The 17,771-nt window shown below is 52.1% G+C and overlaps 1 protein-coding gene across 15 annotated transcripts in view; it reads left to right on the forward strand.

The window, feature by feature from the left end:
* RBPMS (RNA binding protein, mRNA processing factor) overlaps positions 1-16,146 on the forward strand; it is a 177,488-nt gene extending 161,342 nt beyond the window's left edge. For 6 of the 15 annotated variants that reach the window (XR_005794991.1, XR_005794987.1, XR_005794989.1 and 3 more), the window contains 4 exons: positions 506-639; positions 2,532-2,601; positions 9,638-9,741; positions 15,797-15,904. Coding sequence is in view for 5 of the 15 variants with exons in the window: in XM_040490159.1 (XP_040346093.1) it covers positions 506-639; positions 2,532-2,601; positions 15,797-15,802 (210 nt within the window). In the remaining 10 variants the exon portion in view is untranslated. Of the gene's footprint in view, positions 1-505; positions 640-2,531; positions 2,602-9,637; positions 9,748-12,409; positions 12,996-15,796 lie in introns of those variants that run through there. The other 9 variants (XM_040490166.1, XM_040490162.1, XR_005794986.1 and 6 more) reach the window with 8 other exon arrangements.
* The last annotated feature ends 1,625 nt before the right edge of the window (positions 16,147-17,771 follow it).

Below are 17,771 nucleotides of genomic sequence, written 5' to 3' on the forward strand. Positions count from 1 at the left end.
GCAGTGGTGTCCAAGCCATGGTGCACGAGAGTCATGAATTTCAGGGCCTCTGTTGACTCCATCACCACCACATCCTCCCTGAGAATCAGCCAATGGGCTGAGCTGAGCTGAGTACCGTCTATCCTGGACCCCACAGGCCAGAGTCTGCCTGCTTATCACCCTGGAGTACTTGGGGGTTCTAGGCCAGGCTGACTACGGTGCTCACGTGCGAGGCTTGTGTGGGTGGCGAAGGCCCAGCATGCGTGACAGGTTAGCTGAAGCTGGGTGGGTGTGTGGGAGATGAAGGGCTTCCTTCTTGCAGTCACTGTCACCAACAGTCATGCCATCCACTGCGCCCCCACCCCCTGGTCAGACCTCCCTCTTCCTGTGTCTCTGAAACACCAACATGTCTTGGCCTCATGGGGCTCAGCGCCCCAGCCCCACACCCAGGCAGCACCAGTCGCCACCACTGTGCTCCCTCCGGCTCCAGCGTGCACAGACCCATCCCCTCCCGCTGTGTGTTTAGGTTCCCAGCCCCCCACCTGCCCCGGGGCTGTGTCCCAGTCCTGTCCTTTACCACCTGTCTCAGGAAGGCAGCTCCAACTCTGCCCTTTGCTTAGTGAGCAAGTGGATTCAGATGCACAAAGCCATAAGCCATGGGTAGGTATGAAATTTGTCTTCATCTTTCTGTCTTCCTTTCCTCCCTTCTGCCTTTTCCCCTGCACCCCTATACTCCTCCCTCCCCCTTCCTTCCCGTCCTTCCGCACTTCCCTCCTTTATTTCTCTCTCCTTTATCCTCCATGTGCTCCTAAATTCCTAAAGTGACCTCTTTTTTAGCATACCTGCATGCAAAGAGTTTCTGGTCCCTTCTCTTAATTGTTACTGAATGTTGGACGACCCTGGCCCTGCCTTAATGAGCGTTAGTGCCTGCTGGTGCCTCCCAAGGAACACAGCTTTGCCCCCTCACAGTGAGGGCGGGGGCGGCCCTCTGGAGCTGGTAACCTGATTTCTGGGAATGTCTGATACAGTCCCTCAGGAGATCCCCAGAATGATTCCTGGTATGGGCAGAAGCTCAAAACGCATCTGTGGACCTTTTAGGTTCCCATTTCCTGAATAAGTGAGGCCAGATGCTACTGCCCCAGGTTGGGACGGAGTCTCCCGGTATGGCCCCTCGCCCTGACTCAGAACCAGAGAGGAGAGAGCCACCCTGTGAAGAAGTCCTGGGGTAGAAGGAAACGCTAAGGACTTGCGCATGTGTGCCAGGACAGAAGGCCAGGGATCCTGTGTCAGCTTTGTCTGGGGCCCACTCCTGCACAGCCCAGCCTTTAGAATCAAGTTATGAGAGCTAGTGGAGCCTGAGCCCGGATCCTGACCCCACTGGGTTCTGTGCACATGGGGATGTCCTTCAGAATACCCAGATATCAGTTGATTTCTCCACCTCCCCCAGAATGCTGCTTTATTGTTTATGCTTTGGAGATGTAAGATGCCATGTGAAAAGAGGGTTCTCCAGCAAAGTCTGTTTTATTAAACCATTGAAGTAGGTTTGTCAGGGCGAAGTTCCTTCCAGCATTGCATTCTACTCTAGAAACATGGGCCAGACCCAGGTCATAGATCCATCTTTCGCCTCCTGTCACCCTGGGAGGGAGCCACCCAGCCCTCCTGAGTATCTCTTTAGTGTGATTTGTTCTCTCTCCTCCAGGACAGAGGAGCCGTGGTGAATGGGCTTTTTTTGCCTCTGTCCAAAGGCTCAGGTGCAAAATGGACGTTGCCAACGTGGATATCTGTTAAAGCCAAAGTGCACTTGCCCTTCTGTTTGGTTTCTTCACGTTTTCCTCAGCATAAGACCGGGAACATTCTGCTAAGTGGACAGAGCATCACTTGATCCATTTGTTTTGCTGCTGGCCTTCCATTTTATTTTATTTTATTTTATTTATTTTTTTTTTTTTTTTTTGGCCTTCCATTTTAGAAACCTAATGGAAGAGAAAGGGCTACAGGTCCTTCTCAGCAGAGTGAGCAGAGGGCATGGGGTACCAGGTACCCCACAGTACCGAGAGGCCAGAACCCCTTTTCTAAAAGAACCAGGAGCAGAATCTCAAAAATGTCTTGGCCAGACAACTGGCATGGATGGGTCGTGAACCACCCCTTCCTTGTCAAAGCAGGTAGATGTTTCCACACCCTGCCTAGAAAACCATTAGGCAGCCTGCCTCCTAGCCTAGGCCTTGCTGAGTGAGTGCAGAAACGGACTCACTGGCCAGACGTTAGCCCAGCAGTGGGAGCATGGGAGCTGCTGGACCCAGCGTGCTCCAGAGCTGGATCTTCGCTGAGAGCTTGGCCCCTGTGTTCATCAGGGGATGCGGAAGTTTTCTCAGGGCCCTGTTCTGATACTTTTCAGCCCCTGGCCGGGGGGGGGGGGGGTCCTGCCCACTGGTAAATGTAAAAGGGCACCATCTTTGAACAGTGAAGGGGTGGCCGTCCGACAGGATGCCCTGTGAGGAACGAGAATGTCCACTGGGAGCCCCGGTTCACTGCCTTCTCCCCACATGTCTTTCCAGATGCGCTGGCTCCCTCCCTCCGAGGCTACTTCTCAGGGCTGGAAGTCCCGTCAGTTCTGCTGAATACTATGTAAGTACTTGGCTTGAGTAACAGCCCATCCAAAGCAGATGCTGCCCTGCGCCCACAGCCGCCTCGCTACCTGCGCTCACCTGCCGTCTGCCCGCCATCCGAAAACTCGCGGCGGAGCTCCTCTGTGGTGCCGCGTCTCTCTGGGAGATTTCTCCTGGGATCGAGGGAGAGGGACAGATGGTACTCTAGCTTAAGACACCGAGGCCTGGCCTTCCACTTCATAAACCAGCAGCCAGTGCTAGTGTTCCCGTCAGGTGTCCGCACGTCTGGCTAGGAAACAGCGGTTCACCTGCTGCTGGCGTTGAACAGCCACCTTCGTCCGGTTACAGGCGCGCCTCATCCCCCCGTGCACGTAGTACTGTGTCGTGGGAGTCTTAGCGATTTATCAGAATTACCTTTCCCTGCATGCATGCACAGTAGAACTTTGAGCAAGTTCTCATCTTTCTGTAATACCTAATCTTTTGACTGAAGGCCAACAGTGTGCTGTTTCCAGTAGGCTTTCCTTAAAGTTTCTCATCCTGAAGGAAGCACTATGCTAAAATGGCATCTTCGTGCCATTTTATTTTAGGCCTTTTCCGAGAACCACCAAATGAGGGGTTTCTTTTTTTTTTTTTTTTTTTAAGATTTTTAAGTAAACTGTATGCTCAACATAGGGCTCAAGCTCACAACCCCTAGGTCAAGAGTTGCATGCTCCACTGACTGAGGCAGCCAGGCGCCCCCAAATAAATTCTTTTCCTGTAAACATATCATTTGTATAAAATTCCAGATGCCTTCTTTAATTCAGTATCTTGACTGAATTTCGGTTAAATACAAAGCACCATTATTCTGAACTCTGATATGGTGTGTACATTTGGGGAGTCTGCCTTAAATTGAGGAAAGTCTATGTAATATTACAGTTCTATGGTCTACAGTTCTCTTAGTTTATATCATATCTTCACAAAACAGAAGAAAAACTTTCATGAAACTTTTCATGAACTAGACCTTCAGCCATTTAGAAATGCTTAAGAGTTCTTGTAAAATTATGTACATACCTCTACCTAATGCAGGGTCAGCACAGAGCCCGACCTGGGGCTTGAACTCTAAGAAATAGATGATGAAGGGTGCCTGGCTGCCTCAGTCGATTAAGTATCCAACTCTTGGTTTCAGCTCAGGTCATGATCTCACAGTTTTATGGGTTTGAGCCCTGCATCAGGCTCTGCTCTGACAGTATGGAGCCTGCTTGGGATTCTGTCTTCCTCTCTCTTTGCCCCTCCCCCACTCACATTCTGTGTCTCAAAATAAACTTAAAAAAAAAGAAACTGTCAGATTATGACCTGAGCCAAAATCAAGAGTCAGATTAACCAACTGAGCCACCCAGCCACCCCTAGATTCCTTTTCTAAAACTACTTGTATTTGTCCCTTATTCTGAAATCATGGTCCGTTATCTGTTTTATATGAAATGGTAATGTTAGTGAATGGCAATTCTATTTTAAATGTAGTTTCTTAGAAAAAAGTCAGCAGTCCATTTAAAAATTTTAAAAAGAATTTAAAAGTGTTACTGTTTTTTGAAATCTAAAAACTCAGTGTTTAGGGAAGACTTTTTCTTCCTGAAAAAACCATTTTTAAGCTTTGAGGTGTATTCTAGGGTGGGTCCATTACATCCAGGACTTCCCGAGTCCATGTTCCACATCCGTATACCCATAATTAATTTTTTAAATGGCGTGTCCCCAGCACTTGCTTCTTCACTTAGAAAAGCCTCAGTCATTTCATCATGAGGGACCTTCCCTCCATTCCCAGAATGATGCTGGTACAGCGCTGTCATGTGGCTCCAGAAGGTACTGCTTGTGTGCACCTCTGTGTCCCACGACTGTGCTCCTCTCTCAGCTTTCAGAGGCTGGTAGGTGTCCACCTGGAGGCGGCGTGGGTTAGGTAACTGGAGATTCTGAAGCTCACAAAAGAGTTGATGGGTTGACATAGGTCTGGCATTCAGTGTAAGTGGCTGGTTGAAGAAGTTGTGGAAACTGGAAGAGAGGTGGGCAGGACGGAACCTCGAGGCTCACCAAGAATGTAGAAGGTCAGCAGAGGATGAGCAGCTCATCGAGAATGAAGTGACCAGAGTTGCAGGGGAGGGCTGGAGCCCGGAAGTTTGGCAGCGGGGAGCTGCTCGGTGAGCAGTATCGAATGGTGTAGGAAAGTTGAGTAAAAGAGGAGAATACCCTTGAATTTGGTGGTTTCAGGTGGCAAAGTATAGTGGTGGCATTTGGCCTGAGGAAGGGTTTTTTTAAGCATTTATATAGGCCAAGGGAAGAACGATCATTAAGCAGTTGCGTGGTTCCAGCCAACAAGATCTGCACTTTGTTTATACCCACCCACCAAGTTCCAGATCCTCCTTCCCCACGGACCTATCTTACCAGAGATCTAGAGGCAGCAGTGGCTGCCGAAGAAGGGCGAGCTAGCAGTTTCCCCTTCAGCTGTGTGGCTGGTGAAAGTGTCGGGTGGATGTCTCCCGTGGATGCATCGTTTGTCCTGAGCTAAACTTGGGCCACGGGCCTGACTCCTTCCTCGGGGTCTAGAGGGAGCAGAGGAGAAGTATTAGCAAACAGGATGGATAATTGTACTCATTACCACCACGCTTGGGGGTCAGGACTCCAATCTCCCATCCTGCCTGAAGTGAGACCAGTTCAGGGTGGATCCATCACTCAGGTTCCTTCTAGTCTCTTGGATCAAGTCCTTTCCAAGACAGCTAATAATCCAGGCCATGTAATTTTAGGGAAATGTAAATTAGAATTGAAAACCATGGTTCTGATGAAATAATAAACGTTTTAGTAATAAAATGAATCTTTCAAAAAGGCCAAATGTGGGATAGGTGCCACCAGAGGCACCACTAGGCCACGTGGCCTTCCTCCGTTCATCAGAGGAGACTTCCTTCCTCTGTGGAGAGATGGCATCCGAATAGAAAACTAGAGCAGGAGTGACGTCTGGTGTCAGATAGGACGACCAGTAAGCAGACTCAGATGGCCGTCACGTCCAATGTGTGGAGCACCGGGATGCCGCACTTCCAGATCCGCAACAGTCAGGGCCTGTTTCATAGGGGCCCCCCAGGGAGTTTTCATTTACTCACTTTGACCTATTTCTAAAGGGAAATCAGTGACTAGACGAGAAAAGTAAGCTAGCTCTTTATTCTGTAAATAAACATATATTATGTGTCTGCTATGTACTAAATATAAAAACGTAAACAAGGCCTGTGCCCCTAAGGAACTCCAGTTCTAACGGCTGGGCGTCATGGATACACGTTTTAAAGAGAGTTAGCACTCAGGCTGCTCCAGGATGAACCTGTTAGGAAGGTCCTAGAGGCACGTGTGGGTGTGCGTGTGTTTACTGTCATTGGTGGCATAAATAAGGCCATCAGAGGTGTAAGTGTAATTGGTGTTTTGGTTTGTTCATCATCTTGCTTGATGGTGTTTAGTCTGGCTACAAGCTATGTCTGCACAGCACTAGAGTTCTGCTAATGGTCCAGCCATGAGGTGGACAACCCCAGATTATGTGCTAATCATTGAAAATGATCCATTTTCCAGATATGTTGAGAACAGGAAAGCATGGGCAAGTTTTTTTTATTTTTGAGAGAGAAAGAGTGGGGGAGGGACAGAGAGAGAGGGAGACACAGAATCCGAAGCAGGCTCTAGGCTCTGAGCTGTGGGCACAGAGCCCGATGCAGGGCTTGAACCCACGAACAGTGAGATCATGACCTGAGCTGAAGTCGGACGCCCAACCAACTGAGCCACCCAGGCGCCTCTGTTTATTTTAAAATTTGGGTTGTTTTTTTGTTTGTTTGTTTGTTTTTGTTTTTAGTAATCTCTACACAAAACGTGGGGCTCGAGCTCACAACCCTGAGATCAAGAGTCGCATGCTCTTCTGACTGAGCCAGCCAGGCACCCCCAGCATGAGCAGTTTTTAGTAACTTTTTACAGAGAATGCGAATTACACAGCTTTTCTTGTTGGGTATCCAAATATAGTTAAATAATAATAATAATAATAATAAATTAGGAGCTCGGGTGGATATGGGAGGGTGTTCTTTAAGAACTCCTATAATTTCCCTGGCACCAATGGACCAAGACCATAGCACAGAAATTATAAGCACATGTAGTTACAGCACCAACAAAGGAGCGAAGGACATGGCAAGAGATAAGACTGGAATGTAAAGCTGTGTGTATGTGTTCCTTATGTTTTGTTTTGGGAGGAACGGGCTAGTTTGTCTCTGGCCAAGAACACAAGGGTCTTGGGGATGCTGCCATTGTCCAGGGAGCCCCAGGCACTGGAGGTCACGACAGAGCTTGGAACTCAGCACTGTGGCTCCTGCAGGGACCCCTGCCTTCTCCCTAGAAGAGTCCCAGGCGCCATGCTTTCTGCCGCAGCACACGTGCCCAGGAACCAGGGCGGTGCCTGTGCCTGAGTTGCCTCTCCCCTTCCTCCTGTTAACTGCGTCTCCTGTCTCACTTAAATTCATTAATGCAGTAACTTATCCAGTGAGCAAGGTAGTATTCTGGCTGCTGAGGTTACAGGAGCAGCGAAAGCAGACAAAATCCTTGCCTGCGTGGAGCTCGCTTCCTGTAACAGGGCCAAGATGGCTGACACACTACAATTAAACATAAGTAGTCAGGTGGAAAGAAGTGCTAAGGGGAAAACAAGCCAAGCGAGGGAGGAAGGTAAATGTTCTGGGCCGGCAGGCGCCGTATGTCACAGGAGAGCAGAGGGGCCAGGGTCAGCCTGGCACTTAGCATTCAAGCGGAGACCCAGAGCTTCCCCAGAGCTATGTGGGTGCCCTTTTCAGAACAGACTCACTTAACTCAAGTTTAGAGAAGAATTTAACTTCTCCAGTCTTGTTGCCTTCCCCTTTGCCAAGCCACCCAGGCCTGTGCTGCAGCGGGCTTACACTGGAGCAGAGAATGTGCCCAGGCAGCTTGCAGTTTAGCCCTGGGTGCCGATTTGCTTTCTCTGAGCGGGGTCTCCGTTTTCCCAGTGAGGAGCCACGTGCCCTGGTTCTGACTCCCTGAGCCCGGGGTCTGGTAGGTTCCTGGTGAGTTGTAAAGGCAGGGCCGGGACTGTGTGCGGGGCACTCCTTCCAGCCACTGCCATGCATTCGCAAGTGCCCTAAGCTATGGCACCATCTGCTAGCCACAGAAGCACCCACTGAGCTCATCTACGAACCACCACTGTCAGGAAGTGTGGCCAAAGCTGTGATCTCCCTGCTTTTGCCTGTTACCTGTTTTCTGTGAGTTTGGTGGGGAGAGCTTCAACACCCCTGAGCACGTGCTTTGGGAGAATTGCCTGACGGTCCCTGGGAGAAGTCAAAAGAAGGCAGCTGCGTCTGAAGACCGGGATATAGGGTCCTGGTGCCTTCACAGAAAAGGTCAGGGCCACCTACGAGGGCCTTGCCCCACCCCCCACCCAACCTTCCCTCCTTCTCGGCTGGAAGGGGAAGTTCAGAAGACCTGCGTATTCACTGTAAAGTTGAAAATGAATACAATTTGGACTTGCCTCTGGTGTTTTATGCTTTGGGGTGCCCTCTCACGGGGTCCCTGTAGAACAGACAGGCGCGTGCACCGTCCCTGCCCATGGCAGATGGGGGAGCTGGCGCGCCAACAGGTGCTGCTGTGGTGCTGCCCTGTGCTGCCAGACCCTGGGGGGATGTGGCTGGCGGTGGGACGTCCTGAAAGTGCAGTGTTGGTCTGGCCACCCGAGGCGCCCTCCCTTGAAAGTTCTTGGCACGTGTGGATCAGATGGAGGACGTGCGGAGCGCTGATGGGTTTTGTTTGCAAAGACGCGTATTTATTTTCCTGTCCTCAAGTGACCCAACCTTTCCTAGGAAACCGGAATTCCATCTACTTCTCTTTTAATGTTTTTAAAGTGAAATTCTGGGGAAAATTTTCTTTTTTCCTTAGTTCTGTGAAGAGAGCTGTCCTGGGAAGGCAGGCTTTCCGTCAGCCTCACTTGTGATCCCAGAGGACAGTTCAGCCCCGGTCCAGTCTCCATCCGAACCCCGGTGGGGTGTGGGGGAGCTGCATCCCGTGCCGGCAAACCAGTGAGACCATAAGGGGAACCTGAGGTTTGCAGCAGCACCCTGTGCGCCCCCGTTCACGAAGCACTGCGTGTCTGAATCAGCCCCTCTGCAGGAAGGAGAGTAGCACTGCCCGGGGCCGGACGTTCAGGCCTGTTACGGGGAACACGGCCTCTGGCGTCCTCGTGCCGGGAGTCAGCTTCCTGCATCGGCCCTGGAATTCTCGTGAAAACCAGCTGGCTCAGAGGCAGTCATGCCTGCAGAAGAATATTAAGAATTTATGATTTGCTGGATCTCAGCACCTTCATATTTCAAAATTCTCAAACCCTAGGGAATGGGATATAGTCACAAATGTTTCGTTTTAGTTTTTGTTTTGTTTTCCAGAAGGTGCTTAGAACAAAATCGAGCTCATTGGTGCATGTGACCGCACAGGATCCTCCTGGAGAATTGCTTTTATGGCCTTGGGCTGATCAAAGTTGTGGTCTGAGGCAGCTCCTGGAGTTGTTTGGGTTTGGGGCGCTTCCTTTCTTTGGGGGCGGGGGGAGGGCCTTCAGGTCCTGAACCCTCTCCCCGATGGGGCTTCTGAGCGATCCCGGGGACCCGGGTCTCGGGACTGTGGGTGCAGCTTTGCTCTGCCCCGCCACATGGTGGACATGCTCGTGCCCTTGAGTGAGCATGTGAAGACCGCGTCTCCCATGGCACGCTTCTCTCCAGGTGCCCTTCCCCCTGGGAGCCACACTCAACTGCCAGAGTCCTTCCCCTCTGACCACGTCCTGAGACTTCGAGCCGAGAGCTTCCGTGCCGCTGGCGTAAGGCTGTTCTCACGTGGTACCTGTCCCCCAGCTCCGCATCGGAGGCCTTTGGTCCCTTTGGCATTGGCTCTCTGCTCTTTGCCCTACAGAACAGGCTGGCCGTCAGGCCTCAAGGAACCTGAAGAGTGGGCCGGCCCCGGGTTGGAGGTCACTGCACCCTGTGAATGGCTGATCTCTTCCCCCATCGCAGGTTCCAGGTGTGTGATGGTGGCTGCGATCTGTCTTGTGGGTGTTAATGCCATCTTCGGCGGTGGCGACCTTACTCGAGCTGTTCCACGAAACTGGAGCGTGCCGGTGAGTTCCACGGTCAGAGGCCGAGCAGGCCCTCGGGGAAGTGGCATGTCCCGGGCAGGGCACGGTGGTGTCAGACCAGGGTGGGAGGTAATCCCAGGCCCTGGGTGACGGGGCCCAGCGGTCTGGGTGTTCCCACCCCCAGATGGTTCTGATGGGTGCTCTGGGCGGAGACATGCTGTGGGGAACGCTGGGGTCAGGGCTTTGCTCTCCATTAGCTCCTCCAGCCCCAGCCTGCGTAGGGAAGGGCACCCCGGGAGAGCAGGCTCTTGCAGCACCTCACCCTTCCCTGGTGGGGCCGATGGCTGGCAAGGCTGTCCACACCGCCTTGGCCCACAGCCTGTGGAAGGAGCTGTTCCACCTGAGGGGGTTTACAGATCAACGACACTTTGCCCTTCGAGCCCTTAAACCGTTTTTGGAATTAACCATTTTGGTGAGACTCTTTTTTAGATGTAGTATGTATATATTCCTTCTGACTTATGAATCCAATTATACTGAACATAGTGCAACCCTTTCCCGATGACTCAGACATTCTTGTGACCCTCTTTGGAAAGAAGTGGTTGCCCTTGGGCACAACTGAGGTAGGATTCTTACTGAATTCCTCCCGACTCTGGACTTTCCTTCTGGGTGATGAGGGTGATTTTGGTGATTTGGTGATCTGTTCATCTCTTCAGTTGATATCAGCTGTTCCTCCTTAATTCATCAGCTTCTAGCAGCATGTGTTGTCTTAAGACAATAACGTAGCGTTCCCAGAGGTGACCGGCCTGCCGGGTGCGACACAAGGGGCTTCTAGTCTCTCTGGAAAACTTGGCCTTGAACAACAGCCATGCCAAGGGCAGGCCAACGGCAGTATGTCTCGGCCCAAATAAGGCAGCAAATTTCATCCCTAAAAGGGGCCTGTCAAGAAAAGATGAGTCAGAAAGAGGGCAAGATTCCTGCTAAGGACAGAGAACCAAGCAGATCTAGCCAAGGAGGTCGTTAGCACATTTTTGGGACTTAGGTAATTTCTTGCTCAGAATAGCGCCCGTCCATTGGCAGACACACCTCGGGTGCCAGGTTTCGGATCCTACCTCCTCCTGCCTGGACAGGAACCCAGCAACCTGCCCTTGGGGTCTTTTTCCCCCACTGATGGGTTTCTCCCACTGACCAAACTTACAACAGGTAAACGTTTTCCACATCATGTAGGGTGGCTAATATTTATCCCACTAATTCCAGAGCTTTCTAACACATCAGATTCTCCTTTTGCCATGGTTCTTTTAGTAGCAATGCCCATGCTGTTCTTACCGATATCACCTGGTAAAACTTTCTTAAAAGTCAAGTTTTGTTGGGCTCTTTTCTCCCTCTGCTCTGGCAAACTTTAAGGACCCATACAGTGTTTTGGAAGCAAGTTAGAATGATTTTTTTTTTTTAAATGCAATAAATTGACCCAAACATCAGCAATTCAGGGCAAATGCGGATCAGCCCCGTCAGGAAGCGGCAGCTGGAGCACAGGGTGACTTCATTTAGACAGTGGAAGGGCCTGGTGACCCAGAGCAGACAAGAGATGGGGGTGGATCCGGGACTCGGGGAGGAGCTGAGTTGGGTTGCGGGCCGCTGGCCAGCATGGGCTAGACAGGGTGCAAGGTGTCGTCGGCACTAGCCATGTTCACCTTGGGGCTTGCCAGTTCTGGGGCTGTCCGTGGAAGATCGAGTTTGGAGGAGGCCTGACATTAGCACTGCTTCTGGCCTGCCCTCATGAGCCCTCAGAGGGCCTGGACCGTGAGGAGGCTGAGCCTTCTCTGGCCAAGTGTGGAGCTGGAACCCACACGGGGAAGCAGCTTACTGGCCCATGCTTTGTGCTGGTTTCTGGGGCTGACGGGCGCACGTGGGGAGAGGTGGCCGGGGGTGTGTGTGTGTAGAATGTGGGGGAGGAGTTTCCAACTCCAGAAGACCGTTCTGGAGACTCGAGACTATGAGCCTTTTTAAATGTTAGTAGCTAGGCTTTTTATTACAAATTAATATTGGTATTTGATTTTTTTAGGCCAACAGGTATAAAATGAAAACTGTGTCCCATGTTCATTGGGAGTTGGGTTGGGGGGGGATATTCCTTACCTGACTTTGGGGAGAAATGAATACATGTTGTAGAGACTCTTGGGGAAGAATCACCAGTAAATAGGTCAAGTGCATGTAGAAGGATGGGGGAAACAGTCTCACTGTCGGGAGAAAGAGCCCCAGTTGAGTCCAGGAGGAGCAGCCACGGCCGCGGCTGGTGTCGCTTCTGAGCTGCCGGCAAGTGCCTTGGCCCCAAACCCAGCAGCAACCCCTGCACCCAGGGCCACAGGCCGACCTTTTTGAGGACAACTGACACGAAAGGTTTCCGAATTGTAGAATATTCTTTCAGAGAGCAGCATTCTCCGTGCTCTTCAATGGAGACTGTTGTGCCTGACCCCAGACTAGCATTTTCCCCCCTGTGTGTCCTGTCACGTGCACGGTGTGGTTCAGCCCCCACCCCTTCAGGAAAGGCTCTGTGGGGAGAGGCCGCCCTGCAAACGGAGCCTGACCCCCCCCCAGCCCCCACCCCTCCGTGGTGCGCTGTGTTCCCGGATGTCTCTGTGTTCTGTTTAAAATGTCCTTGTTAATACATTCCAAGGTTTGAACTCCGTTCTTAGCTAAACCCCTTCCTTGTTTACAGGGACTGAAATAGCCACATTCTGACCTTCTGTTCAGTCTGGGAACATCTATGGCAATGTGGACGCATTCTTTTCCCATGTGAGAATTACATCTACACGGCACAGTTATGGAAAAGCTCGGGAAACTATCAGCTCTCCTCCCCTCTCTTCCCTCCTCCCTTCCATGGGTTTTCACCTCAAAGCCTTTCTAATCAGCCAAAATTACCCAGCCCCACACACCTTGCTTCCTGTGCAGGAGGAAGGGGACAGAGTGATGGGAGGTCAGGGTGGGCTGCTTATTGTCCGGGGAAGCCAGAAGCACCCTCCCACCCCCTCCGCCCCCCAAACTGCTTCCTGGGGCAGCCCCCCGTCAGGGCCAGAGCTGCCCCATGCAGGTGCTGAGGGTGCTTCTCAGAGGGGGGTGAGATCAAGTCTTAGGGTCACATGCCATTTATTACCCATCGTTCTTGTCTCCTTTGCTGCCCCAGAGTGCAAGTGTCAGAAGTTTTGCTACACACAGGTAACGATGTCTGGGGTGGAGAAACGAGGACATAGTCTTAGGGAGGAAAATTATCCTTCAGGAGGCTAAACCAATGGCCTGGACAGGGAGGAGGAAGGCCGGAGAGGTGGCACTCCCTCCGAGTTCTGAGAGGAGTTTGTGAGGACAGAAGAAGGGGGATGTAAGCATATGCCCCACAGGTTCTTGTCAAAAGTGGGTTCTGACCAAGCTTTGAGGGCCTCGAGGGAAGTGGTAGGGATTCGGGCCTTGGGGAGGCAGGCGAGGGGTTTTCAGAAGCTTTGTCACCTTGCCTGCAGCAAAATGAAGAGTCAAGTTAGAAACACATACCGGGAGAGGCAAACCCAAGATGGTGATGGTGGTGTCGGGAATTAGCAGTCGTCCGTGTCACCAGGGGCCGGGTGGAGGGACAGTGACACAAGTGGCGGGAGCTGGAGCCGTGTTATGGTGAGGCGGTGAGTCTGGGTTCAGAGGTGGTGCCTTTGAGGTCACAGCAGCAATGTCCAGGGCACAGCTGACAGCGATGGGGACAATTGTCTGGGAACTGGCTGTGGAACCAGAAAGGCCGGCAGTAGCAACGTGCACTTACCCAAGGATGGTTGTTGAGCAGAGAAGGCAGACCCGCCGGGCCCCTGCCCAGGGCTGGAGGACACCGTGGGCACCTGGTCCAGCCTAAGCCCGCGGGCAGGTGTGCACACACATGGAACATGGCCTGTGCTCCTCCGCCTGTCCGTTCAGTCCTTCCTCTCTGTCCCTGAAGGCAGTGTGGCAGCTTGGGTTTCAGCAAAGTCTCAGTAAGCATTCAAGACTGCCCCCCATCCTTTTTTTTTTTTTGCCATGTCCCCACGTGGGGTCTGGGCTGCCTTCCCGAGATGGCGCTGTGCGAGCCCCACATGCAGGCCCCGCAGGTTCCCAGCATCCAGGGGCTGCCGAGCACCGTCCCCTGTGAATTGTTCCAAAGTAGGAACAGCCATAGGGTGACTGCTGTTCCTAAGAAATGGCTTCCTGGAATCAACACACAGCTCTGACTGCTGGCCCATGATCAAGTTTGGGATGACGTGGAACTTGTCATTCCAGACCTGACAAGCCGCAGGAGGGCAGGGGAGAGAGCATCTCGTGTCCACTTCCTTGAAGCAAGTTTCCGTTTCTGTGGCCGCCCAGACCCGGGGACGCAAGGGGGCACTGCCTCCTCCCAGTCTGGTGGGGAGGCTCCTTCAGTGTAGTTCAAGGGCAGCAGGTCAGGCATTTGAGGGACTGTGAGGTCACGGGGTCATTGGGAAGGTCAGCTGCTCCAGCCCCAGAGATCATGCTTGGCGCCATGGCCCCTGCCACCAGCCCGGGGCTGCTCCGTGCCACACACGCCTGGAGTGTGGGACCCTGGTGCCCCAGGCAGGTTCAAGTCAGGGTGCGGCAATGGGATGTAGCTCTCAAGAGCGGCCCCTGCTAAGTGTCACAGGTCTTGTGACGTGTACCTAAGATGGGGTGTGCATAGTCCCGCCACTCTGCTTTCTCCGTCACCAACCATCTGCCAAGTGACCGGTGATCCCCCAGCCTGTGCTGGGCCCCCGGGGGAGGCAGAGCGGTCAAAGTGAGATTTCCAGAAGGAGTCGATCTCCTGCGCTCCTGCCATTTCAGAGAGCTCTGCTGAGAAGATGAGGCAAGGGTGGAGGGTCATGGAGGTCAAGCCTTGCAGAGCTTGACCTGGGAGCATCTCCAACCCCAGGGCTGTCTGGCTGGGCCTGTGAAAAGCACAGTTAACTGATGTACTGGCACCAACTGAATAGTGGCAGCGGGCTCGAGAGACTGGTGAGTGTCACCCGCATATTACGGTTGAGGCTCCGAGTGTCCAGATCCCTGCCCTCGAAAGCTGCACCCCGATTTCTCTCTGGGGGGATTTTACCGTGATCCATGGGTCTGTGGTAATTATGCTGGATCTTCTGACTTGTGGCCCATTGCTTCTGCCATCATTTACGAACCAGGCCGTGCCAGGGTTTGCCGGGTCGCAGTGCACGTGCAGCCAGCACTGGGCGGGTCTGGTCTGCATAGGAGTATTAGCTCGTCCGGTTAGTGATGTTTGTTCACAGAATGCTTCTCACTTCAGGATTTACTGCTAAATACACATCCTCTTAAATCAGTTTAACTTCAGATAGTTAGATGGGTGGTTATTAATGCCATTTTCTTTATAGCTTCCTCCCCCCCACACACAGAAGCATTTCCCTGTTCCAAATTCTAGTGTATGCAGAGCTACTTCTGCATAGACCTTTGTGTGCCTTTTTATTTATTTTTGAGAGAAAATTCCACGCAGGCTCCTCAGTGTCAGCATGGAGGCTGACACAGGGCTCGAACTCACAAACTGAGATCATGACCTGAGCTGAAGCTGGATGCTTAACTGACTGAACCACCCAGGTGCCCCTTTACATACCTTTTCCACAACCATAAATTTAGGAGTCTGATGTGTTGGTAGAATGGTGAGAAAATAGAGTTGGACAGAGTTAGAGGTTCTGCAGTCTTCACCTAGGTGAAGCAAACACAGGACCGCGATGGGACTCAGCAAAGTCTCAGTGATGATCCAAGACTGCCCCTTCCCCGCCCCCCCCCCTTTTTTTTTGCCACAAAGCAAACCACATGTGAGCATTTCCTTGCAAGTGCAGGGGAAGAAGGTCTTGAAAGGTTTCTGGTAAGAGATAAATACGTTGCCCATGTATCTAAGGTGAGAACGTTGCTGCTCTCGTGAGGGATCTTTGGAGGGTCAGGAAATCTGTGCACACAGGCTGCTGCAGAGACGCCCCCACGAATGTCCCGGGGGTCTCCGCCCTGAGTACTCTCCCCTGCGCGGTCCCACAAGCTTGGAGGAGGGTGAGGTCTCCCCTCACACGTGTTCTTTCTGTTTCAGGCTTGAACAAACCTTGCCCAGTTTTGATCCCTTCAAGACTTTGCCACAGCCTCTATCACACATCTGTTTTTCTCGAAGAAAAAAATATAATAAAAATGTTTTACTCTTTTACACTGTATAATTTTAAGATATAGTGTGTTATTTGTGAACGCATGGTCTGACCTTTCTGTACAGTTTGGAGATATTTTCAAACGAAACATAAAAGATGTCAATAAAACCAAGAGAGTGAGTATTTTTATACTAAACATTTTAAGTATGAGAGGACGGGTGATCTTACACTGGGTTGGATCAGTTTTTTGTGCTTGACTTTTGAATGCTTGTTATTAAAAATATCTATTTTTTTCTTCCAAGCCGCATGTTTGAGGCATGTTTTTAAACGTTACAAAATTTCCGGAATCGTATTGTGAATGTATAGCCATCTGCTTGCCTGGCTCGAGTCCAGGGGACGTGAGGACCGTGGTGTGAGGGACAGAGCTGCATCCTGCAGCCCTAGGCACATCTCCCCCGTTGTAGTAGGACCCTTCCCCAGGACGGTCAGAAGCGTCCAGGAGCTTCTACACGATGGCATGCCGACAGCTGGACAAAGAGGCCTGGCTTTGGTCCGCACTCCCGATCAGAGCGGGCCATCAGCCCCAGCAGCTCCGGAGGAGCCCACGCAAACGGGGGGCCCAGGTTTGGGTTCTGCTGTTTCCTTACATTGATCCTGCTCCCCCCAACTGGCACTCGCGCCTCCCCCAGCGGGCATGGGGGAAGGGAGGTGGCCTTGCCCAACCTGCCTGGCTGCCAGCGGCGGCTCTGATCTCCCAAGTGATTTTGCAAAACGTTGGTTGAACTGAGCTGGCGTTCCTGAGTCTGGGCAGCACCGTGCCGGATGAAGCACTTAGAACGTTCTCCCAAAGCCTGTGTGCTCACTGTGACGCCAGCCGCCCCTGTGCCCACGGAGAGAGGGCGCGGCCGGTGGGTGTCTGCAGTGAACACCGTGGAGCTAGCTAGCTTCGCAGCCTCAAAACCAGTCTGGTGCAGAGCCTGTGACCACTCGGTCTCTCCCCCTTGTGGCCAAAGAGCTGTGTGTAAAAAATAAATCCTCTGCTGCTAATACAGCTAAACATCACACAAGCCTGCTCGCTCACAACGTGAAGCCTTAAATGTTTTAATGATTATGTGGTTGGTTCTGGGATGTGTGGGGTCGTTTCTTTTCCATTAGAAATAAAGATACCAAGAAGCTTTTAAAGGTCATTACAAAACCAGTGGACAAGAAGAGCCAGGGTTGAGGTGGTTCAAGCCCTGCTAGGCCTTCAGCACCGCCTGGCCCTTGGGGGAGACGGACATACGGTTGTTTCTAAGGAAGACAAATTCAACACAGTCCACTATACTTTCATACGCTGTTTAAAGGTACTTCACCATTGTCATTTTTAAAAATGAAGTGCTTCTCCCAGCTGTCGCACTGTTGCTTGGCAAATTCCTTTCTGCAAGCTCAAGCGCGTCGCCCCGCTGCGGCCCAGCGGATTCCTTTCTCGTTCTCGGCGCCGACAAAGCTGAGAACAGACTGAGGAAGAGTCTAGGGATGGGAGAGCCGGAGACGACGACTGGGGGCACGCGGTGACACGCTGACGCCCGAGACCCCTGCCCCTTGCGGCTGCCCTCCCAAGGCGGCAGGAAGGCTCCCAGTAGATCCCACCCTTCCCGTGCCTGTTGCTGCACCCAGCAGCCTCTGCATCCACCTCAGCCTGCAAAGCTTTAGCTCAAGAGGATCTGAAGCCGATGAAGGAAGGGTCTGGTTGGTTTTCTGCCAACTTAAATATACTAAGTGATGAGCCAGGAATCGACAGCAATGACAATGAAGTGATTTGCGTCACCACCCCCCTCCCCCCAAAGGGAGGGGAAAATCCGCAGTGCTCAATTCTGAGTAACGGCGACAGTGAGCAGTAACTATTTGGTAGTCTTGGTGGGTGCTGATTGCCTCCCTTTTGCAGAG

This window comes from Herpailurus yagouaroundi, unplaced genomic scaffold (genome assembly GCF_014898765.1).
Source record: "Herpailurus yagouaroundi ecotype Mexico unplaced genomic scaffold, PumYag 181, whole genome shotgun sequence".
NCBI classification, from domain to species: Eukaryota; Metazoa; Chordata; class Mammalia; order Carnivora; family Felidae; genus Herpailurus; species Herpailurus yagouaroundi.